The sequence below is a fragment of the Pelmatolapia mariae genome, linkage group LG8, assembly GCF_036321145.2.
Source record: "Pelmatolapia mariae isolate MD_Pm_ZW linkage group LG8, Pm_UMD_F_2, whole genome shotgun sequence".
Classification (NCBI taxonomy): domain Eukaryota; kingdom Metazoa; phylum Chordata; class Actinopteri; order Cichliformes; family Cichlidae; genus Pelmatolapia; species Pelmatolapia mariae.
In genome coordinates, this window is record NC_086234.1 from 12,194,428 (window position 1) to 12,220,424 (window position 25,997).

The window sequence follows — 25,997 nt, forward strand, 5'->3', positions numbered from 1 at the left end:
GGGACACACTCTAAAAAAACAGAGTTGGTTTGCAAATATTCCCTTTGCACCAGTGCAGCAGCTAAGATAGTTCAAGTCCTTTTATGAGATACATTTAAGCTTGCTGAGTCTTATCTTGCACCGTTTACTTTATGTTAGAAGCTACTTCTGCAACAGTGAAGATGAGTTTGGCAGTTCATTTCTGACCTTGCTTAAAGCTAAGGAAAAACAAATTTGGCTTGAGGCTCACATATTAACTTCTTCACCACCTTATAGATATAATGTCACAAAGTTGACATTTTTCATGATAGTAATATGAAAGCTTTAGAAAAGAAACAGGTTTATTTTATCCTGTTAAAGTCTTACGTGCAACTTGTGATGATACATATTTTGCTAATAATGGAGCGGGTTTTTAATACTTTGTAATTTCCTAGCTCACAGAGAGGACATTTAATACTTTAGTTTTATAAGCTGTATTGTAATGCTTTTCATCCTGTGGGTCCATGTTATGGCTTTAAGTTTTAGTTTTAGTTCAGCGTGACGGGCAGGTCTAAATGCGCTGTGTCCATGCATCAGAGTCAAGTCAGCGGTGCAAATCCCAGAGCTGGTGTATGTTGCTTGCATAATTGCCCCTTATGCCATGCCTAACTTTACCTTCCGTTTTTTTCCGTTCAAAGGTTTGTACCTCTGAGTTTTTATCAAAGAACCAGATATTTTCTATCATAGTTGTGCTGTACTGATTATTCAGCAGAGAGAGCTGCATGCTAATCCAAAACCACAGTATAGCTTCTCCAGTGCTGCGCTTTCTTTATAAACACTGAAACATGTTGTGGTTTAAAAAGAAAAAAAGAAGAAGGGAATACTTAAATTTCTGTACACACCCACATTTTGGCTTTTTCAAAAGAATTTTTTTTTTTAAACGATTAGATCTGGAGATTTGTAAGGAGACAGTCAGTCAGCCTGATCTCTCCAGGGGAATTCACACTAAATCTGAGACCTTCAGAGCCAAAGTCACCTCCAGAACAAATCCCTGACAGGGAACAGCCTGGAAAGTCTGGCTTGATGATCTCAGGCTGGCTCGTATAAGACTAAAATTTTATTTTAATATGAAATAAGAGAAGCATAAACTCTCAAGAGAAATAAACAAATATATTATTATCTCAGAGTCTGAAAAAAAGGCTGATTTAATTTTTTAAATTAAGAGCAAGCTTGTTACTGAATTTGTTAGGGTGTAGTTTTTTACCAAACCTATACCTAGGGACAGCAAAATGGATATAAAATAGATACCACAGCAATGCAAGATGTGGAGGCAGATAATAAAAATATGCAGAATTTGACTGGATGTTGTGATTTTGACTTACAATAATATATAAAGTATAAAAGAACGTCATCAGCTAAAAAGTACAATTTAAATAGCAGTGGTAATAAACAATAACATCATGGTGAAACCACTGCGTTATTTGGGCCTTAGGCACACTCTTTCTAGTTATTATTATTATTATTTATATTACTTTTAAACCTAGGGCTAAGGAGCTGCCAAGGTTTTGTTGGCACCATTATTTGCTTTTAGCATCTCTCTCTTTTCAATTACAATTAACATGAATGAGATGAATGTATTTGATTTTCTCAATTCATTCTGAATTTAAAGTGCCATTCCAGTTTCCATATAATTATGCATTTCTCTTATCTTCCCTGATTATTTCTATTATTCTGAATTTTAATTAAGCCTCTAAAAATCCAAGAGCAAATCTCCTTCATTGTGTTGCCTGGAATAAATTATTAAAGCCATTAATGCAAATATGTTTTTTCCTTCCAGGATGACTACATCAAAAACATGGAGGAAAACATTGGTTCTGATGAAAGTAAGTCATAAAAACTGATTTTATCTGATTGGAAAGGATTGTCTTTGAAGAGCTGAGGATTGATGAGTGGTTTCATTTAAAGCCTATTGTCTATTTCAGTTTAAGTGTATGGTAAAGTACAGCATTCAGAGACAATTTTCACAGCTCAATACTTCATGTTGAAATAATGAAAAGCTAAGTGCTCTTTGCCTTTATCCATCTCCTTTAGACAATGAAATGGTGCAGCACACGTTATCAAAGCGCCAACTTCTTCTTTTAACTGCGACAGTTGTCTGAGGTCATCCAGCTCGTGGTGAGCGCTGGTGTGAGGTGTCAGAGATTGTGAAGGGTGAGAACACAGTTGTGATTCAGGAAAGGAGAGACTGAGCCTTCAGTCAGATCCATTAGTTTGAAAAGCCTGCTGTAATTGCTTTTGTTGCTGAGGGCTCAACTCAGAACTCCCACCAGGCTCCATTTTTCTCCGTGGGGTCTGTTCCTAGCTGAGAAAAGAACTTCAGCTGTGGAGGTGGAATAGACAATTTGAACATGAAGTTCAGTTGTGTAATGTTTCAGTTAAACGCTGTTTTGTTTTTTTCTCATAAAAGACTCCATACCTCTGGAAAGATGTTATAATCTTTGATATTTCATAAGATCATTGGGGAATTGCACATTAGGGAAAACAGTGGTTGGAGACCATGGCACGTACAAAATTATTGCAACCGTGTGAAATTAATTTGTGATCTGCCTTTTAAATAGTTCCTTTAAAGGGGGCCAAGTCTAAAACCACTTGCTTTTTTCAAATTGACTTTGGTATGTCAAAATAGCAATAAAAAAGCAATAAGATGGAGTCTGTCTGCTATTAGTTCATGATTGGATGGGATCAAGTTAATAATTAATTACAATCTCTTTGTTATATACGGAGATTAACTATGTAAATCGGCAAAAAAAAAAAGCTGTACTGATTCATCCAAGTGTTTTGAAACTTTACTAACATTAATCTGATTTCTCTAAAAAATTTCAGGCAGAGAGATTATTTTTAAGCAATAAACAACATAAATGTGTAATTTAGGCCATATTTCTAAGGCATATTTTTGAAGAATATTAAAGTGTTGCTCAGTAAACAGGTCATTTCTTGAAATTAATATGTCAAGGTTTATGATTCATTGATGTTTTGTCCAAATGTTATTCATTGTCAACCATAAGTCAACCATTGCTATGTCAGGTTGTATCTGCCTGACCTTTAAGTTTAGGTTCCTGTGCTTGTTTTAACAAAGCAGTCACTCTCATCTTAGCATGCAGTGACGAGCAATCCCTTTAAGAAGGTCAGGGTAATAAAGTGCGGTATGAAACATTTCACAGGTCAGGGTATATGTGCACTAATCATACACGCGCTAGCTAATTAGCAGCTCCTAACAATGTGTTCTAGCTGCAAGGTGAGAGTGGGAGGTCGGGTTGTAATGCCACACCCACACTTCCTCTAAGGAAGAAGATGTGAGAAGAAGCAGCTGGAGATGTTATCCCAGTCATCTGTTCTTAGCCTACAACAAGGGGAATAACTAATGTAATCTCAAGAAAACGCCTCGCTTGCTGTAGTGTGGGCGACTTCTATTTGAATACCATTGATTTCATCCGCATCACAACTCCCTTTGGGACTAATTCTGCAGACTTAATTGATCAGAGCCCTCTTCATTGCAAATTCAACAAGACAGCAAAGAACTCCAGCAAGGTGTACCTGCAAGCCCTGGGTAGAACAAAGGACCTAACCGGAGACTTTAGACACCTCTGGTACCTTTTTAAGTGAGCCAATTGAGACATCAACTCAGTTCCACAGACTGCTCGTTGTTCAAGGGCAATTTTGAAACAATAAGCTGCCCACTCGCTGACTCTGATTTAACAGAGGAGCCTCATATTCAACCTTTATTTATGCTGAACAATTAGACTATTTTTGTCCCTTTACAGAAGCATTTTACTAATTAGATTAAAAAAAAAAAAAAGGTGGCTGTGATTACACGTCAACGTGTACAACCTCAGGAAATTGTTCAAGCATAATGTGTTGTCAAAGAAAACAGAGGTGAACTTGTGGTTTGCATCCTGTGATAATCATGAGAAAATAAACGTAGCTGCAAATTGCTCCAACTTGGCAATTAAAACTCAGAACATGAAAGAGTCTTCTAAAATGAACTTAAATGGAAATCCACCGAAACGGGACAGTCTCTCTCATGATTTACTGTTTCATACTTTAAATGTCCGGCAGCCCAGCAACACACTCTCTGCAGATTTTCTTTTTCCCCCAGAACCGCTAAGGTACTTTATTAAATGTAAAAATAATGGATGATGACAGCTTTTGATTGATGAGCCTGTCCAACTGCAAGGCGCCATACTCGGTGAAGAATTCAGATGCGAGCACAGACAACAGCGGCAACGCTAATCGTGGATAAGAAAGCAGCTGGAATGGTTTTGATTGCGGTGTAATAATAATAATAATGATCTCTGATAGATTGCACGGGGGCTCAGTGCAGTTGCGTCGCTTTTGTTGACATGATTATAGGAGGATTTAAAACCCATAATGGCTCTATCACATCCTGGCCCTGAACTAAATTCTCGATGCAGCATATTCTAAACAAAACGAGTAGAGCTGAAAAACATACTTGATCTTCACTGCAAATTAAATCTAGTGTTTAAATTTCATTTTTCACATGTGGGAGTTGTATATGAGCGCCGTATGACAGATGTGTGTGATTTTTTAGCTGCTGCTTCGAGGCAGTTACACAGCTAGATATATGCTAATTGTGCACAAGGGGAAATGCATTTTGCTCAGGTCAGTGCCATTTTTAAAGACATGACAATAAATAAATAACAGGAGAACTACAAAAGATTTTCATAAGGACTTGACACTTGACATATGAGCGGGTTGCACATCATTATCTGAAACAATACCATTATCTTCCGGGCTGTGCATCTGTACGGAAATGCAGTGGAGCAGTGTGTGGCACAGTTTTAGGTCATGGAAATCATTTGGAAGTTCATTTGTTTCCTGGCAACCTTGTTTAAGATGAATCCATCAGCTACTTTAAAACTGCTAGAGTCAGCATTTATATAGTAACAATGATTTTGTGTAATGTGACATTGTCATTGTAAATTTCCGCCTATTCCATCAGTATGTGGGGCATTTTAGCATCTATCAGATCTTAATGTTGTTTTGTAGCCTGCAACTCTGCTGTTTTGCTTTGCTGTTACTGATGTTGTTTACCAGATGCCACAGCAGCCAGCTGTTCTCAGGAAAAAAGCTCTTTGTAAACCCTCGTTACATTATTTTCCACCAAATGGGAGGCGGACAAATTTGGCAATTGGCTGGTAAACATAGTGGAGCTCTAGGTGGCCAGACCTAAAAATTCAGCTGTTTCTCTCACAAATTGGTTGAGACCAAAAGGGACCTAAAAGACAAGTAAATATTGCACGACTCTGGGTGTGCTAATGTATTTTATGTTCCAATCCCCCATCTGTCTTTCAGTGTGGAGTTTGTATGTTCTTCCCTTATATGCATGGGTTCTCTCAGAATACTCTGGCTTTCTCTCGCAGTCCAGAGGGGTTAAGTTAAGTGGTGATTCTAAATTGGCTGTTGGTGTGAATGTGACCATGAATGGTTGTCTTCCTCTCCATGTTGGCCCTGTGATTTGTCCAGGGTGTACCACACCTCTCGCCTTATGACACCTAGGTTAGGCTCCAGTGACCCCAATATAAAACAGTTGAAATAAGAGATGCAATCTCCCCAGTGTGTCATGGATCTGCTTTGGTACCGCCATTACATGGCTGAGCCCAAACTAATTCAAAGTCTCCTTTTGATGTGTAGGAGTAGTCGGCTGTACTCTGAATCTCTTCCAAATGACCTCATCCTATCTTCTAAGGCTTAGCACAGACTCCCTTCAGAGGAAACTTTCTTTCAGTCACTGCCCACAGCTCATGACCATATCTGAGGGTAGACACGTAGATTAGCCATTAAATAAACATATTTGCATTTATGCACAGCTCTCTTTTCACTGTAACAGGTTGGTACAGCATCTGAATCTCTCAGACAGCGGTTCCAGCCGGGGAGGTGATGTGATGCTTGAGCTGCGAAACATGGAAGACAGGGTGGACGACCTCTGTCTCTTGGGGGGGGGGGGGGGGGGGGGGGGGGGGGGGGGATGAAAGCCATGACAAACTTAAAAGGGGGAGAGACTGGTAGAGGAAGATATGGTAGCGTGAAGACATGGTGAGGATGGTGTTTAGACCATTAACAGATGGAATACCAGTAACAAAATCAAGCTGGATGTGGGACCAGGGATGTCTCGGAATAGGGAGGGGCTGAAGATGCCCTGCAGAAAGTTGGGTGGACGCAGACCTCACGCAGACCTCACGAGCAGAAACAAACTCACGGACATCCTGAGTGCCACCAGAAGACACGTCGGAGGAGTTGGAGGGTCATATTTGGGCCAGGATGCCCCGAGAGCAGGGAGAAGCGTGCAAAGCCTCCTGACAACATTGGGAGGGAACGACCAGCAGGAGTTTTAGAAGGTGCTGGTTCAGCAGACAGGGCAGCACAAATGGTGGAGTGGGAAAACTGTCTGGAGAGTGCTTCCACCTTAGCATTTTTGGAACCAGGACAATAGGCAGGATGAAAGTTGTAGGATTCAAAAAAAAAAAAAAAAAAAAAGAGCCTAAAGAGCCTTTGTGGGATTGAGTTGCTTGGCTGTTTGAATGTGTATCAAATTCTGATGGTTGGTCCAAATTAGGAATGGTTCTTTTGCCCCAAGAAGCCAGTGCTGCCACTCCTCCAAGGCCCACTTGATGGCCAGCAGCTCCCGATCCCCGACGCCATCTTTATCCTGTTTTCCTTCTTTCACCCCAACCGGTCGCAGCAGATGGCCGCCCCTCCCTGAGCCTGGTTCTGCCGGAGGTTTCTTCCTGTTAAAAGGGAGTTTTTCCTTCCCACTGTCGCCAAAGTGCTTGCTCATAGGGGGTCATATGATATGATTGTTGGGTTTTTCTCTGTATTTAATATTGTGCTATCTACTGTACAATATAAAGCGCCTTGAGGCGACTTTTGTTGTGATTTGGCGCTATATAAATAAAATTGAATTGAATTGAATTGAATCTTGGTAGACCAGAGGAATCTTATAGAGAATGGACTCTGGAGCGGGCGTTCTGTGGGAAATTTTCCGGTCTTGGGAATGAGACAACAATACAGACAGCTAGGTCCCCAGCCCAGGATTTAACAAGACAACAAGGAGATGTGGGGGCCATGTCGAAGAACTGCTGGAATTAGCAACTGCTCCTCCAGAGAAGGGAGGAGACGGAGGAGCTGTAGATCTTTGGAGCTGGAAGGGTTTAAAATCTGAGTATATTGCACCCTTAACCCACAATCTATGGGGTATGCTTAGTAATTCTGTCCATAAATATTATGAACACAATCGAAAAAGAATCAAAATCCACTATGAACCAAACTTTTTACTGTTAATCTCAATCAAGCTCTTACTACGATTATACATGGATCAGAAATGACTAAAACCACATTACAGTCAGTTATATCACACAATTTGCTTCATACTGTGCTCAGGGCATGCTGCCATGTGACAGGAGAAGCAAACAGTTGCTATCATCCTGTCTGTTTTTGGAGTAAAGGTAACACTTTTTAAAGTAGATTTTCTAGCTGAGCAGTGGACAGTCACAACAGCAGGTGGAGTTTTCCTCACTCCAAGGAGGGTCATTGGTGCTTGGTTTGGGGCTTGCAGTGTAGCAGAAACAGCTCTCCTTCCCATGTGTGGCATGACCAGGGTATGTCCCAGCTGTCTCACGTAGATTCAGCAATGATTCCAATGTTCTGATAACTTCCAGGCTTTTGACCGGAGTCCCCCCAAAAAAGAAAGTGTTATGAAATCAATAGGAACAAACTGAAAAATTGGGACAATTTATAAAAACAACACACATTTTGAGATATGACAAAAGATAAACCTCTGTGGTCTACATGGAACCCAGTCGGTTAAGAAATCACATTAAATGGTAACATATTTATTTTTTTATAATATATAAGCATTAAAAGCATATATAAGCATTAAAAGCTTGCTTCTGTTACCCCAAAGATTCCAAAAATACATTATTATATCTTTCATGAGCTTTTTCATAATTTTACAATTATCTAACTTGAAAATTCCTTCCTCTCTTGGCTAACATAAATCCTGTCACTCTTTCACAAACATGAGACTCTTATTACGGGTAAATCTCCTCCTTCTGTTATACGGTTTGCAGGTGTAGTTTAGTAAAAAGAAAGTAGATCCTACACAAAACTGGTCATAATATGGCTGGTGACTTTTTTATTGTTCTTTTTTCTGGTTGTTGATGTTTTTAGGGTTTTTTTGTTTTGTTTTTTTATTACCCTGATCATGATTTCTCAAAAAACAAAACAAAACAAAAAAAACCCAGCCATAGGTGCCAAATGTATGTGCCACTTATTTAGATTGTAAAAGAAAGGGAGCATGTTTCCAGAACTGAATAACTTAAAACAAAACAATCTAAATGGCAAAAATTGCACTACAGGTCAAATGAAAAGATATTTAGATATTCTGTGTGCACCTGTTCAACTGCTGGTTAATGTAAATATCGAATCATCCAGTAACATAGCAGCAAATCAATGCATTCAGAGGAGAACTGCAAGACTGCTTTGAGCTGACATGTTTGGGCAGAGTCAAATATCCCATTGTTACAACCGAGGGATGCTGAAGGGGCTACTATTTGCGCCACACAATTTGTGTGTGTTTTCTAGTGGTTTTTGTTGTTTCTTTGGTATGTCCTACCAAACATTTAGCTGGTGCAATGCATGGCTCACTGCAAAGCCCATAGCTGTGGTTTCAGGTGCTTTCAGGTCATAGTGAGTACTCAGATGCTGAGTGGGAACAGTTTATGGTATATTACACCAGTAAAACAAACCAAATTCTGTTTCTTGCCTCCATGAAAGTTAACTGCCCTTGAATAACTGGAACCTGTGTTAACAAAATAAAATGTTAAAGCTCATATTCTGATAGTAACCACTCAGCAAATGCACAGTGACAGACGATGTAAGACAAACCAGACAAAGCCTGGGGAAAACTTGAATGATGACTTGTGCTAAGGAGAGCTGATGTGACACATTGAGTCATACTGAAGATATTAGATAGCTTCGCTTTTTTTTCTTTATTGTCAAGAAATAGTCAAAATGATATATGGGGTGACAGATTGGGGTGAATTTTGTTGAGGTTTTACGTCCTAAATCAAAAGAGAGGTTGGAGACAAATGTACTATCAGCAGTAGAGTCTGTCTATTATTCAGCTGCTGGGGTTAAATAAAATGACAGAGCAGACTACCTGTTGGACCAGATGAAGCGAATAAAAGTCAAGTGGTCACAAAAAGTGTTATATGGAATGACAGAAAGTTTATGAGCTTTTGCCGCTGACAGAGTCTAGCTATCTGTCTTCGGGCTTCTCTGCTGAATCTAAATGCTATGTCGTGAATTTCCACTCAGCAGAAGAACAATTTGGACAAATTGGTTTGTAATTCAGTTAAGACAGACAGCAAAAATAATACCAGCCCTATCCCACTTGTATTCATTTTCTTTTCTTTTTGGCTATTTACAAGTTGTTGCCCTTTGAAATGATAATGCATCTGAAATCCTGCTCTACTTTGAGGTTAGTTTTTGTTTTATCGACTTCTGTTGCTCAAGGGAGTTTTACAGAACGGCAGAGTGTGTAATCTAGAGTCCTGTGAAGATGAACCAGGGGGATTTTTCTCCTCGTGTTTTAGATTCTACTGCACCTGCAAGTAAATTTGTTTTTATGCAAAGTAATATGTAACAAAACATTCATTCAGTTAGGAAAAATTCAAAATTAAACTTGTAAAAATATGCCCCACACTCCTAAGCATATTAATGAATATGAATGTTTATTCTGCAAGTGTCTCCATATCATTTCAGTCGCACATGTATGTAACAGCCAGTGCATTTTTCTGGGTTTTTTTTCTAAACCGTGTGGTACAATATGACACCAACACAACATGATCATGCCCAGCTGGGATGGAGTGACTAATGCCTTTCAGCTCATTTGGGCCACTGAAAAAACATCTCAGAAAAAACCATCAAATTACTGTTTTATGAATTCTTAGAGCCACACCAAAAAGTAATCAAATGTCTTCATCTAATTTGTTGTCAAGTAGAATTAAACACAGAAAAATATGTTTTTTATTTAAAAAGGGGGAGCATGACCCAGGTCTTTAATCTAGACATTGTGTTTTATATATATCTGGCTTATATCTTGCATTGTTTAAACAAATTCATCCCAACAAACACAAGTTGATATAAATGCCTCACATGTAGCAATACTGCAATCTTACCAGGAGCAGGGAAAAATCCCCCCCAGGGCTGGACTGTGCAGATTCCTCAGTCAGACCTCAGTTAGTCTGTTAAATATTAAAGTTCATGACTGTAGAGAAAGACAGTCATGAAAATGTATGGTTTGTTTCAAAGGTTGCCAGGAGAGCTTACGTGTGAAAAGTTGTATCTGAGCAAATCATATGTCCATAAAACGTCTGGAACAATGTTCTTTGGACACATGAGACCAAAATGGAGATGTTTGGCCATAATGCACAGTTGTGTTAGGCAAAAACAAGCAAATCAACACCTCATACCAAATATCAAGCATGGTGGTGGAGGCGTGATGATTTGGGCTTCTTTTGCAGCCACAGAACCTGGACATCTTGGACATTATGCTTTTTACATACTACTGAAATGGGTTATATCTTGCAGGGTTTACACATCCCATTCATCCCACTAAATATAAAAGCTTCAGATATAGCTTTTACTCTCACATCTTGTGACTGGATTGGCATTTTAATGGTGTTTGGAGTCACTGAGTCGATCATGAACTCCTCTGTGAGGCTGTCTGTCCAACAGCTAAAGTTCGGTGCAAATTAGGCAGCAGGAAATGATCCTACGCACAGCAGCAAATTTAACAGAATGACTCAAAAAATAAACAGTCAAGGAGTTGCAATCCAGATCTCAACCTGATTGAAACACAGTGGCAGAACGTTAAGAGAGCTGAGCTTAAACAAGTGCCTGCAAACCTCAATGAATTGACACAATATAGTAAAGAAGAGTGGGCCTAAAACTCCCCAACAATGATGTGAGAGACTGATAAATACAGAACATCACTACTTCAAATTATTGCTGCTAAAGGTGGTCGTACGTAGAATCATGAGATGTACCTGGTTTTCAAAGGACACTATGCAGTGTGAAAAACTCTTTTATATGACTGTATCTCAGATGTCCTGAAAAATAACAACAAAAAAATAATAATAATAAGCCAATAGGACCAAACACATTTTCTCCGTAACAGACTGTACATTGTGGAACAAAGGCCTGTGGAGGACAAGCTAGCACAAAAGTGCTGCCAGACTCTGTTTTTTTATTAACTACTGTCAGCAGCTTGGTCTCCTGCATGGTCTTATAGTACAAAAACACCACAGGCAGACAGTATTTCTAGATTCTCTCTGAGTTGTCTTGTCATCCACTGATTCTATAAAAGTACAATGTTCCCTCATACTTCCCTAGCATCTAAGTATTACCTAGTCGTGGGATTTGCAGGAATCTGGCTGGCAGCCACCTTGTATGTTGACCGTGTTGACTACAAAGCAGCTGCTCGAAGCTGACTCAGGATTTCACAACTTAAATTTCTCCTAGCGACTGCCGACTGCCGCTTGCCACTCACTCTTAAATTTATCTGTGCGTTTGAGTTTTCCCAGCTCGCTCCGGCAAGGCGGTAAATGGACTGGGACGGTGTGACATCCACTTTCGGATGGCATTGACCATTGGCTGAGAAAGGTGGAGGACACAGTTCTATTTCCATCTCAGTCTATTAGAGGGAAGGAGACTGGCGTCGAACAATTCAACTCCCTGAAGATAGAAGGAGACATTAAGGGAGACAGCATGCGGAGGGGAAAGAGGATGGAAAGAATGGGAACGTGGAAGACAAAGATGGAGTGTGTATTTCTGTGTGAGAGAGAAAAGGCAAGCTGGGGAGAGACAGTGATAGGTTGACATGGGGGAAGTGAGATGTGACAAGCTGAGAGAAAGAGATGCTCAATCAGTGCTGTCAGGTTTTCTCACAATCACAGACAGCCTGCAGTTGGAGACTGCAGGCAGTACTATTGATGATAGGCTGCCTAATGACAGCTAGGCGCCCAGCAGTGCTGACTAAATAATCAATGGACTCATTTGTTCACACTGGTGGAATATTTTTAAATACACATTTCATGATTTTTATTGTATACGCCTGTGTCAGAGAGAGGTTTGTGAGAATGGATCATTTGAAATGGCGCAAGAACACAGAACTTGATTAAAGCAGCTTTCTCTTTTTGTGGGGTTGCAGTGTTTGGTATAAATCTACTGAAGGCATGCTCCTTGTCAAAAGTAACAAAAACAGCCGGTAGCTCTCCATTTGTCTGCTGTAGGTGACCGAAATAGAGAATTAAACTGCAACACCTTAGGTGTGAACGACACCATTGGATTTTCACTCTTTGTGTTTTTGTGTTTGCAGCCCTGGACACCACCAAGGATCCGTGCCAGAATGTGAAGTGCAGTCGCCATAAGGTGTGCATTGCTCAGGGCTACCAGAGGGCCATGTGTGTCAATCGCAAAAAACTGGAGCACAGGTAGGAGGAGCTGCAGAGCTTCGATGCTTTGCTTGTTTTTTCAAACGTGTCGTAGATTTCCAAGTGGACAGGATAGTGTCAGCAGTTAAAAGCACTAGAATTATCAGTTGGACAGTTAATGAATAAAAAGTAGCTTTTATATAATGTTTGAAAAATTCATGGTTAAATAGGCCATCTACCAATCTTGTACTGTCTTACTCTGTGTTGTTGCTGTTGTTTTTGGACTTTCTTCGATTGTTCTCAGATTAAATTCTGTAGGTTTCGGTGTACATAGGTCATTTGTAAATCACTATCACCTTAATTTTATTGCCTTGAAAAAGGGCTATGTAAATAAAGCTTGAATTATTGGCTAATTGATTGACTAACAAATTTAAGAGGGCTGTGAAGTGCCATGAGTGGAGCTTAAACTCTCCTGCTGAGCAAGCTCTAATTAGAAATGGCTTCGGGTGGAAGATTCACACAAGAGAAAGTGACAGAATGTCCAGGAAGTGTATAAAGTTGAGTGAGAATATGTATTAATACTTGTAACGTCAACACTTTCTTGGTGGAAATGACTAAAACCTGGGCAGCTGGTGAGTGGGAGAAGAGATGAATAAGAGCAGGTTAAGAAAACAAGTTTTCAGCTGAGACTCACGTGTTGCTGGTATTTGTAAGAATTCTCAAGCCCACTGAAGGTACTTTTAAAAGACGGCGTCAACACGTTAACAAGCTAACTGCGCTAACGCACTAGTTCCCACCCATGTAATTGAGCATTGCGTGGCACATCCGACATAATGTTTTACTTTTGTCCATGACACGCTTACCTTCAGGGTCATACTTCACATGAAGACCAAAATAGTTCCAAATGCCAGATCTGAATGAGGGTGGGGGAGGTTCAATTTGCCATGTTGCAACGAGCTTAACTTCTGTCTCGCTAGCTTGCGCTGCGCTCAGTGGATCTGCGCTCGACAGTGCAGCCTAGGCGGATAAGTCGAACGCAGATCCACTGAGCTCTCAACACAGACAGCATCGTCAGAAGAAAAGTTGATAAAATAAATTAAAAATTTTGTATTGTTCGATACACATGCGTACCGAACCGAAAGCACTGTATCGAACGGTTCAATATCGATATGAGTATTGTTGCACCCCTAATATATATATATATATATATATATATATATATATATATATATATATATTAGTGTTCATTTTGATATTAAAGTCAAAATTTCAAGAGGTTGTTTCATGTCAAACAACTGCTGCAGCTGCTATAGCCTACCCTCTAGAAATTGTCTTGTGTAAATGAGTTAGTGAAATTACTTTTTTTTTCATTTGGCCCTAATACTCGGTATAATGCTGGTAACTGCTCAACAGTCTGCACTTTAAAAGAGGAACATTTTTTGTGAAATAACAAAAACTTTCTGCTTTCAAATTGCAGGACACTCTAGGCAATAAGCTATTAGAACTTTTAAAGTAATTTCACACATTTATTTCTTACAATTGAAGTTGTGCTGATAGATTATTTCAGTTACTACAGCAGCATTTCTTTATCATGAAGAAACACTGAGACATTATGTTGAAATTGCATATTGAGATATCTCAAGGATTAAATGTGTAGTTAAATGTCTTTTACAATAGCAGAAAGGGGAGTTTCACTGGCTCAGATCAACGTGAGCACTATGTGGTCCTCAATGTATAATGAGATTGACGTCCCTGCTTTATGAAAGTCGCCATGGAGATAATACCAGAATATGAAGCAAAAGGAGAAAGATGGTTGCGCTGAAGCTCTGAAATTAGAGATATTAGTAGATATATTAAAGAAAAAATGGCAAGGGCTGATCTTTTAAATGGACCCGTGTTGTCCTTTTCTAAATCAGTACGAGATACTTTTGTCACATATTTCAGAGCACTGTATGTTACATATAATAATAGTCGTGACTTATCTTATATGCACATCTGACTGACAGAGCATGTAGCTGCAGTTGGTTAAACATTAGCCACTTGTATTTGTAATATTGCGTTATGGAGCTGAAAGACGAGATCTTTTAATCTTTTTTTGTACCAGATACTTTGATCAAAAGCAGTCCTAGGGACAATTTAGTAATTTTGCCAATATAGTGATGTGTCAGTAGGGTTTATATTCTGATTTCAAATGTTGCCCTCTGCACAAAGACCCTTTAGTTGTCTGTGAGAAACAGTGAGAAGCATTTATCTGTTCTCTCACCCATTCATTCCACTTTCTCTGAAAAACAAATGAGCAGAGTTGCAGGCTGAAAAGAATTAATGGAGTGAATTATTACTACCTGCAAAGTCTATCTGCAGCGACAGGCATTTATCTTTTTCAATAAAGTGCTTCATTTACAGAGTCACTCCAGAGACGAGAGAGACTGTGTCGAATAATGGGTAATAAGCAGGAACGCAACCGCACTAAACCGTCCTAGCATCATTAAGTAGCAGCCGCAGAAGTCGTACAGCAGGCCCTGTGCTTGTGCTCGCCGAACATGAAGTCAATCAATGTGTGAGGGCAAAGCAACCGAGGGGGATTTCATGAACGGCGCATCCAAATATTAACAGGCACATTATGACTTTCTAGCGGTTATAATCAAAAGCGCCTTGTGGTGTTTTGTAGCTTGCAGGATGTATTAAATGAGACAGAGTTGTAATGAAAACAGCTTGTTACAGAGGATTTGTAGCTATGTGTTTGACTTGTACAAGCTGGCAAATATTATAGGGTCAATTCATCCAAATTAGAAAACATATTCACTCACTCTTTCAGATTTATAACATGTAGCTATGCAGAAAAAGTATGTTTCTTTTAACAAGGATCTCAGAAGTTTGCCCCTGAGCTTTCTGGAGTGGAATTTGTTTTGTGTTGCTCACAACTTTGAGAAATTCCACTTAACGCATTCACCAGCAGCTGCTGCTACATTACATTTCACACACTGTGAAGACTCTGTTGTCCAAGGAAGTTTAAATGCATTCAAATTTAAAAGAAATAAGACCTGAGCAAGAGGAATGTGCGGTTGCTGACAATCCTTTTCCAATTTTCATCAAGCACCTAAATCAGATAAAAATGTAGTTGCTTGAAATGTTTTGTTTAAAAAGTAAATACCTCCAGTGAAATACTATGAAAAAGCCATACTTTGAGTTTAAAGCTACTTAACTTTTAGTTTAGCTGTAATTATATGATAGATAAAGTATCATACAGTAGAGGCTGACTAACTTATTGGCCACTACTACCTCTTTGCTGATCTTTTTATATATGCATTTGTAGCAGCCGATAAATCAGAAGAAGAAACACCCTTCAACCTTGTTATGAGTTTGCCCACCAGAGGGCACTCTTGTTAGAAAGCCACAAATACAACAACCAGCTGGTCCCAGCAGTCCAGTAGAGGATAAATGAGTAAATAAATAACCAGACTTAACACATTTTTTAAAAATCTGTTTATATTTTGTGTGTCTGAAAAAAAGTATTGGCTACTATATAGAAATATTGGATTTTAAAATCACCAAATATTGGATCAGTTCTTAAAAAATCTTTATTAAACAGACGTCTGGAATTCACCTCAAAACTGCTTTCTTTGGTGATAGTTTATGATTGACTAAAAAGTGAATAGCTGTGAAAGTAATGGCATCAGCTTCAGCTGTACATGTAAGATTTTCTAAGAGCAAAATGGCAGTCAAATAATCCAGGATTGGAATCTAAGAGAGAATTGCCCCAGATCACTACTTCCAGAGTGAGGGAAGTAGTGATCTGGGGCACTTAATGCCTTACTTTTGGACAAACATGAAGATGTTTCTTTTATCTGATGTGCTTGCTGATTCTGTGTATGTGCATTTTTATGTCCTGACCAATGAAATTAAAGTAGATTTAGATAATGCTTTATAATATCTGCCCCAAAAAGTGCTCAGATTTGTTTCAAGATGGTGAGATTTCCAGAAAGACTTTAATTTGATCCTCAGATTGTTAGCGAGCCATGCTAACATTTAGCTCCAACTACTCGGTTAGTGAACTGTGGCTACTCCCAACTTGTGTTCTTAAAGTAAGAAATGGACAGATACCTCTGATATATATATATATATATTTTTAACTTTTCTTCTTTCTTTTTTTTTTTTGTTCATTGGATTTCAGAGGCAAACAGTCAGGGCAGATGGAGGTGCAGGAAGGCATCTGCAAGCCTTGTCCTGTGGCTGCCTCCTCACCTGTGTGTGGCTCTGATGGACATAACTACGCTTCAGAGGTAAAAGCACCCACTCAACATAATTGCTTTATTTATTTTTGCTTTATTACTAAAAACATGCACCATAAAAATCCTGAAAAGAAATGGAAAATGGACGTGACATCATTTTAAATAATGAGATGAGGCCAGTCAAGCGCTGTTTCCTGCTACACTGACATATACGTGGGTGAAGCAGGGCAGCACAATTCATCACTGTTAGCAGGAGGATGAGTGCAAAGGCACAATGTGGCCAAGTGATTAATGACTGACGTCGCTTTGAGCGCATCACTGTATACTGGCCAGTGCCAGGAAACTTTATTGATTTATGTATAGTTTTTAATTTTGACCTTGCATGAGAAGACAGCAAAAAAATGACAACTCAATTTTGCTGTGTTTCTCTAAGTGCAGTGTCTCATCTGAATGACCAATCTCTTTTCCTGCGGTCACCCCATAAATATTTTAACTGCATCCTCCTCTCTCGCTCTGTCTGTCTGTTTCTCTCCTTACAGTGCAAGCTGGAGCAGCAGGCTTGCCTCACAGGCAAAGACCTGAGCGTCATGTGCTCTGGATTTTGCCCTTGCTCCACAGCCTCCGTTTCCATAACAAATGCCGACACAAAGCACGGCAAGTGTCTTTTCTTCACCTCCTTCGTGTTTGTGCATTTCAATTTTGGGAGCCAGCATCATCGCTGTCAATCTTCGTGAGTCAATAATTCAGAAAAGGAAAGTTATGATGCACATTTGGCCACACACGCATTCTTCTTTACGGATAGGCCTCGCAGAACAGCTCAGCCCGATGCTTGCTCAATATTTGGCATCAATACTCACCAATTTCAGAGATTACTGTTAGCTGAAATCCACCCCCGTGGTTAAACTGGTCTTTCAATCATGTACTAATTAATTATTTAGAGTGTACACTATCTATGATTGCAGCCAAACAGTATTGATTGGCTAGATTCTTGGGCATGTGAAAATGCCAATTGATCCAACGAATGAAATGTTACTCCTGCTTTTCATCTGTAGTCTTGAGTGAGTGCTTAGCTACTGAGAGTGGATTTCTGTTGGATAGCAGCAATTTGCGGCCACAGAGTTAATTGCGAAATAATGTTTTCTTTGATTAGCACATCATGCACTTAAATAAATCACAGTTTGAAAACCCAGCTGTACAGCTCAACAACCACTCTACTGTGAGGAAAATCTGTCCCTTTAGTTCTGTTCACTGTAGGGGCATTATAAAGCAGTACTGAGTCTGTGCTTGCCTTTAGGGAAAGTGACTCAGGTTGCTGTTAAGTGTCTGCCAGGATTTTGAATGTAGGAATTTCCTTTTTTCTCCTTCAGAGAGCTGCACTGGGCAGGACCTGGCAGACCTGGGTGACCGTCTGAGAGACTGGTTCCAACTCCTTCATGGAAACGCGAAGCAAAATAACTCTGGCAAGCCTGGAGCTGGCACCGCTTCAGGTTAGAAACTCACAAAACAGCTTTATTCTCTGCATCCTCCAAACTTACGACTCAATTGTGCAAACAGAAAGAAATCAAAGTAAAATGCTTTAATAACCGACAGCACTGGACAAGAGCCTGGTGGCCAGCTGCAAGGACTCCATAGGCTGGATGTTCTCGAAGCTGGACACCAACAACGATCTGTATCTTGACCACGCTGAGCTGGCGGCTATTAACCTGGACAAGTATGAGGTCTGCATCCGACCCTTCTTCAACTCCTGTGACAGCTACAAGGATGGGAAGGTCTCTACAGCAGAGTGGTGCCTCTGCTTCTGGAGAGAAAGTGAGTGGATTGATTTTCTCTGAAGAAGCACGGAGAGCGGAGTCTATTTTGAGTCAAAGCTCTAAACAGGTGAAATAAAAGCTAGGTTAATCAAAGGAAACACTGGGTATGCACTGACTGCTCATGAATGCTATGAAGTGTGATACACAAAATCTGTTAAAAAACAGCGTGATATTCTAAGTCAAGGATTAAGGATTAACACATTGAAATGTGGCCACATATGGTGGTAAAATAAATGTATCATCTTTCAATCCGTGACATTGGGCGAGAGGTGGCGTACACCGTGAACAGGTTTCTAGTTCATCACTGTGCCAACAGAGGAAAAGAGCCATTCACACTCACATCCACACTCATGGCCAACATTATTCTGGGAAATACTCTACAGTGTTCTGCTAAAAACAGACACACTTAGCATGTTGTAGTGGGGGAAAGCAAAGAGCTTTTCTTAATCCTGAATTTGAATATTTTTGCACTTAAAAAACAATAACATTTAACATGGTGTTCTTTAACCTCATCTACATACTTTAAAGCACAAGGTCCTCTTCACTTTAGACTTTGTCAGTTTATAAGATGTGCTTGGATCTGTTTATTCATCACTAAACTGTAGTAGACAGATCTAAAAAAAACAACAACCAAAAACTCCCCATCATGACTGGCATATCTCCTGCTGTCCAATTTGGGACTGTTTTTGTCATGTGGTGTTTTCGTCTTTGACCAATTGAAGGTAATTCTTCATGCCTCCCTAAAGCTTGCCCGCAAATGAGTTTTGTCTCTCTACCTTGTTAAAGAAAATGTATTCCTCACTTGGTTTAACCTCAAAAGCCTTCTTTAGCTGTCAGTATCTCTCACTGCTGGTCACTACTATAAAATACAGACTGTATCTGAAAGATAGACATCTGTATTTTCTTTAATTGGCCAGCAGGGGGTGAGTTGTGTTGTTGTAAAAAGATCTGATTTTATTCTCTACAGGGTTCATGGGAATGAACCCTCAATTAGTCATTTCAAGCCTTACTGAATACATCATTATGTTTATTTTGTAAAGTACGATCTTCTTTATACTAGTAGTAGTCAATAACACATAGATATTATTTATGGAGCTGGACAAGGTTTTTTAAACTATTTCTGTTTAGTCACAAACACTCTGTACTGGTTTTGAGCCATTGCACTCTGATCTGTAAGGTATGATGAACATGTAATCACAGTAGACTCGATTAACGTGGAAAAACTGAGACATTTTTGTTAAAATTACACTTATTAATATGAGTAAATATGCATTAATTTTCTTGCCTGGCCAGCTTGAGGTCAAACTGGGATAAAAGAGTTTAATATTAATGAGGTGGCGTGCTCAGAAAATTTTTCGGAGCTTGAGGATCTTCATAGATGCTATCTCACACATAACCTTACCTTCAGCTACCCACATGTGCCCCATCTGACCTTTAATAAGCAACAGGATTTTTCTGGGACTACGCTCATTTGCAGGCTGATTGACCCATCGATCAAGTGTTTAACCTGCATGCAATATATTACTCTTTAAGCCATTTTTTAAAAGCACAGTACATTGATATATTTTCTCCTTGAGGTGTGACTTGATAATAGAGTAAAGAAGATCTAATAATGCACCTAGTTTTGTGCAAACACAAGAGCAACTCTGTGAAGATGGAGAAATATTTCTGTGAATGTTCAAAAGTACAGAGAAAGGTTTATCGGCTTGGGGGTCAATACAAAGTGTCTTCTTCTTCTTTGTTTCCATTTCTGTCTGTTCTTGAGGTTCAGCTTGCTTTCTTGTCACTCTCGGGCTACATCCATATGTTCTTTCAGGCAAGTTCTTGACAATCGATCACCCTCAAGGGAATGAAATATAAGACTTCTTACACAAATCGATACGGACAAAAAGTGTAATTATGAAGAGCATTGATTGAGATAAAGTTTAGGCAGACTACTTTTAGGTATTGTCTGTTATCACTTTTCTCATTTGATTCTCACAGAGCCGCCATGCCTTGCTGAGCTGGAGCGGATCCAAGTGCAGGAGGCAGCCAAAAAGAAGCCGGGTAAATACATTTTTCATTATAATACTGTGCTGTTAAATATATATTTGTAAGTTTTTAAGCACTACACTTGCACAGGAACATATGTTGAGCAGGATCTTGTTGCTCTTTTAACTCAGATCCTTTCAAAGACATACTATGTCATACAGCTCAGCCATGAACGGTACCATCAAGCTGGTGTGTGCCCTCAGATTGGCTTTGAGTCTCTTGGTGAACTTATGTAACAAAGCACTGGAAGCAGCAGGCAAGAAGCTGTAGAAGGCTCATTAAAGAGATCACAAGCACACGGCTAGGATTAGGCCCTAATCAGGCTGGGAGGGGGGGGGATTAGGGGGCAGCACTTGGCTTTGGGAGAGAGCAAGGCTAACACAGAGCAAGGCCGTCTGGCCCAGCGAGAAACGCCATGACACAGGCTCTACATACTGCGTTCTCAACATACTGTACAACACAGCTGCTTTTCTTTCTTCAGCTCCAAACCTAGAGATTGGTTCTCCAATCCCTGAAGCCCACTCGTCTTACTTATTGTGATTTTTTTTTTTTCACAGAATTGGGGTGGGGAGGGTTGGAGCTTGTTAGAGAGCTTCAATTTGGATTTGACAAGTGTCCTGAGGGATGCTGAAACAGTGGAGCTCTGTCACAGAGGCTGTCACTATATTTTCATATGCCACTCTGGCAATAGAAGGAAACACACCACATCACCAAATCGTATCCACCAAACATATGTGTGTTTGTGTAAAACAAACAGGGAAAGTTTTCACTGTCTCCATGGCATTCTCTGCCAAAAAGCTGCCTCTCTATCCTAACTGATGGTCTTATCACAGGTTCACTAAGGCGTGCTGGCATTCTCGTTTGCTGCACTCATTTTCAGCATCAGTATCAGGCAGCTGTGTGTGCTCAGGGTATCAATATTCAAGAAATGGCTGCGTGTTTGTATGTGTGGGTCTTTGCAGGGATGTACATTCCCAGCTGCGATGAGGACGGCTACTACAGGAAAGTGCAGTGCGACCAGAGCCGAGGGGAGTGCTGGTGCGTGGACCAGCACGGTGGAGAGATGATGGGCACCAGAATCCATGGCAACCCCGACTGTGGTAAGAGGATGGCAAACAAATACTTTCAATCTCCATCTCCTGAAGTCGTGTTTTGTCTAAATCCTTAAAATTAGGTACTTATCGCAAGTAAGATGATTTTAGGCAGTTTCTAATGAAAATCAGCTTTGTTCAAATAGATTTCTCAAGCCAGGGTTATTTATTTTGTCTCTTTTTATTACTGATATACTTGAAATTTCACTTTTCATATTTAAGATTAGACAGGTTGTAATTTTCTCATTACATTTCTATGGTTTTCCATTTGTTTTTACATGCTCTGAGCACTCAGTTGCAAACTTGAGAAGTTTTTACATTTTCTGCAGTGCAGGAATTAATTGCTTCGCTCATTCAATCCCTTTGTGGATTTTAGAGTCAGAAGAGCTGTACCAAATTATTAGTTTTGTGTCAGAGGAAGAAAAATAGTATCCAAGATTCAGTCAGTACTGCTTGTTTTGTTTGATCAAAAGTCAAAATCCAAACAAAATTAGCTACCGACAAGAAAACAGGCAATTCAGCACTAATGGAAAACAGCTCTTCCTGCAGAAAAATACAGGTCAATTGGCTGGACCAGAACACTGTCCAGAGTATTAGAACAAATTCTCTTGGATAGGTTTGATAAGAAAAATAAACAAAATGCAGATTTATGTGTACTGAACCAAAGATACAACAGTGTCTGCTTGACACATGAAAAACTTTGGACAGAATTAATCATGGTGAATTGTTTATCACTACACTATCTTATAAGGGTCAAGTATTACTGGTATTCAATCTATTTACAACAAATATGGTAGGAGCATATTTGAATCCTGGCAGGCGGGGGTGCTTTCATCAGTTCTTTTTATTGAGTGAAAATATGATATATATCCATTGTATGGAGAGTCTTATTTACCATCTTAATCATGCCGTAGTAAAAGAGTGGAGTGATTTCTGCTGCAACTGAGGACTAGAAACAACATTTTCTCTCATTCTATTTGGCAGACCAAGCAGTGACTAAAACATGGCATTTGGGCCAGATCATCAGGACTGAGCTCTATGATGGTGATTCTGTGTAGCTCCAGTGTTGTGCGCAGAAGCAAATGTGCTTTCAAACATCTTTTGCATGTCTACAGATGATTTTTTTATCCTTACCCTACTCCAGATTATACTGATTATTTGTTATGCTTTTAAAGTAAAACACAATAAGCCAATAAGATAGACAGGTGCACTCCAAACATTTATGACTGGTTATTTATGTGGCAATTAATAGATTCTAAAACTATAGCTAAAATGGTTTTAACTAAGCCTACAAGTAAGGCCTTGAATATAATTTCCATATACATGAGTCCACTAGGTTCTGCTTTGGTCTGAGTGATGTTTCATCATCAGATGGTGAGCTTTAGTGTCCTTGGTGTGTCTGCATGCTTGCCAATTTTCTGTGATCATGCAGACTTACCCGCAGAGACTTTACATTACAATGCACCAATTGTGAATATGCCCCAGGCGGCAGACTTCAGAGACGTATAACAGGAATGACTACTCGGCCATCATGTCTCCAGCTGTCTGTGTCCGTGTATGCAAGAGAATAAAAATCAAAGCTTTAGTGACATAAAATATTGTTCTTATTTCAGGAAACGAGTCCTGTTTGTGTTGCCGTCTCTGTGTGGTTCTTGTTTTTTTTATTTCCTTCTGAAATTAAGTTGATCTGATCCACTTTTTACAGATGAAGTGATGGGATATTCTGGAGATTTTGGAAGTGGAGTGGGATGGGAAGATGAGGAGGAGAAGGAGGCGGAGGACAACGGGGAGGAGGCAGAAGAGGAGGAAGAGGAGGAAGGTGAGGCAGATGATGGAGGATATATCTGGTAGAACTGTATGACCCCTACACGGAGAGCATGGCTGCTGGCCTGAAAATCTACAGAGACGGCTCTCTCCTAAAAGCTAAAATTTATGGGGTTCGTGCTCGGGAGGTACGGGATTGTCCTGGTGGGATGTGTAGTGCTTGGCAGGTCCAGTGATGAAACGATGACCAGTTTTTTTTGTCTTAGATATGTGTAATTGCTTCATTCTATTCTCTGTTTTTTGAGCAACAGAGCTTTTTTTGGTTTGTTTTGCTGTCCTGAAAACCAGGACCCACTGACTACTGCACCATTGGTAGCTGAAGTCCATCAGAATTCCTATCTTGTTCAAGCGCCATCTATGCATATAGAGATTACCAGTAATTTTGTATTGTGTAAACTGTTGCTTGGTATTAGAGTTGTCGTCCCACTGGAATGACTAGAGATCAGAATTTAAACAAACAGTTTGACATTTTGGGAAATAAGCTTATTCATGGTTTTTTTTGCAGAGGTTAGATGAGAAGCTCATTACCACAGGAATAAAGACCAGGGGAAGACAGTTGCTTTGCTCTTTCTGTATAGAAAAAGAAACAGCCAAACATTTAACATTCATCCTAATAGCCTCGCAGGGAGCTGGACTCAATCCCAGCCATCTAAAGGGGTCTCCAGTCTATCACAAGACCAAAAAAGTTAACATTTATATCAAGTTTGTTTGAACCTTATTTTAAAAAGCGCTAGGGGAAGAAACAGTCTGACACATCATTTTCTTTTTCACACTTTGTCTACAAATGAAAATGTGATAATTACTTACCTTAAAAAGCGCTAATGCCTGGGTTAGGATACCTTTAAAAGTAGCTACACTAGCTGATCCTACCTGACATGAAACAATCTGACAAATGGACCAGTAGTGATCACATTAAGAGAATTATAGATCTGCTTCTCCCAGTAGCTCTACATCTGTTTTGGTTCCCTCTCACCACTCTCATGACACCATTTTCTGTTTCCGAGACACCTGAAAAGCAGGCACTACCTCCCGATCAGCACCAAACAGCAGATATACACATTTACTGTAGCAGCTGGTGATAACAGTGGAGCATTTAGCAGCTAAAGGACCAGAGATTTCCCTTAGGAGTTGGTAGATCAAATCACACAGTTACTAAAGCAGAGTAAATACTGGATTTACATTTGCCAGAAGATAGTCATGAATGTGATAAACGCTAATATTCTATCATTGGTTATGTAAATAAGTTCACAATGTCAGCTGTGCCCACAGCTTGTTTCCTCTGCCTCAGATGGCTAAACAATTTCACAGTAATTCTGATCTCCAACTTGCCTATTTAATGCTTTTTAAGTTTGCTTTCCAAAATGTCAAACTTTTCCTTCGAAGCAGCTCAGCACAATGTAGTTATGTATTTCCAAACTGATTATGTATATAAATCCAGTGAATCAACTGTGACGGAAGCTTAGAGGATTTCAGGTCACTATGGTTTCAAACTATTTTTGTGAAGGTCAAAGCAGTTTTTAAATTGTACATGTTTTACTATTTAAGTGGACGCACAGAACTATATACAGTACCTTTATTCCCAGATGGATTATTGAAAACCTTTAGAATGTACTTTAATGACCCAAACGTCACCCACAGTAGAAACCACTAGTCGCTGTCCTCTGCTGACTCTGAAATCATGTCAAAGAATGTGCCACAGATATTTGTTTTCTTTGCAACTTGAAATACTGTATTTTGTGTTTCTAAAAGGAAGTGTGCATTACTTGAAGTTCTGTGTGTATACTTGAATTTACACTGTATTTTTTTTTTCTATGAAAATATTGTTGCCATGTCTTCATTCTTGCTATCGATAGGCCACACATTTGTTTGTTTTTAGTATTGCATGTTAGTAAATAAGAATGTAATTCTTGGCTGAGCACTTTACTAATAAAGGCAATGGAGCCAAGTCGTATGTTGACTTTTATTCTTACACAGTATATCACAGATTAAAATGATCACTTAGAGACGGATGTGTTAGGAATCGTAGTGACGGTGGCACCGAGTCACACGCTGTCTTTCACTATATTTGATTGTGAGTATTTTTAGATGATCCTGCAAGACATGCAAAGAAAACTGTGCTCAGGTGCCTGTGGGGAAATTACTGTATAAGATAAAGCTAAATTAACTGTCCTCATTATACTGGGAGAAAATAACCTGAAACTTGGCCTGCCACACATAGCCATTTCTGCTTATACTAAATCATGAGCTGGTTGTGTAAACATGAATAGAACTACGTTCTTATCAAATTTGGGTCCCCAAAATAGTGCATGAAACACAGAAGGCTGTCATAGCTAAGGCATGCTAAAGCTGTCAGTACATTTAATCATGTTTAACAAGGCATTGACAAAAACCAATGTCATCATGGAGCCTGGGAATATTTACAGAGATATTTGGGTGCCACCTCATGCTAGAAGAACAAATTACAGCAGCTGGCTGCTAAATGAATGATAAATGTTTATGACGGCACTGTTTGAGGTCAAACGGATTACGCAATTGGGA

The 25,997-nt window shown here is 39.6% G+C and overlaps 1 protein-coding gene across 1 annotated transcript; it reads left to right on the plus strand.

Annotated features, from left to right (window-relative positions):
• The first annotated feature begins 1,794 nt into the window (after positions 1-1,794).
• LOC134633815 (testican-2-like) lies at positions 1,795-25,404 on the plus strand. The gene is given in 9 exon segments (XM_063482883.1): positions 1,795-1,841; positions 12,419-12,533; positions 16,645-16,753; positions 17,242-17,362; positions 18,070-18,189; positions 18,293-18,511; positions 20,497-20,559; positions 21,507-21,644; positions 23,341-25,404. Coding segments are annotated over 9 exon segments (1,059 nt in total). The 5' UTR covers positions 1,795-1,813; the 3' UTR covers positions 23,487-25,404.
• Positions 25,405-25,997: the final 593 nt, after the last annotated feature.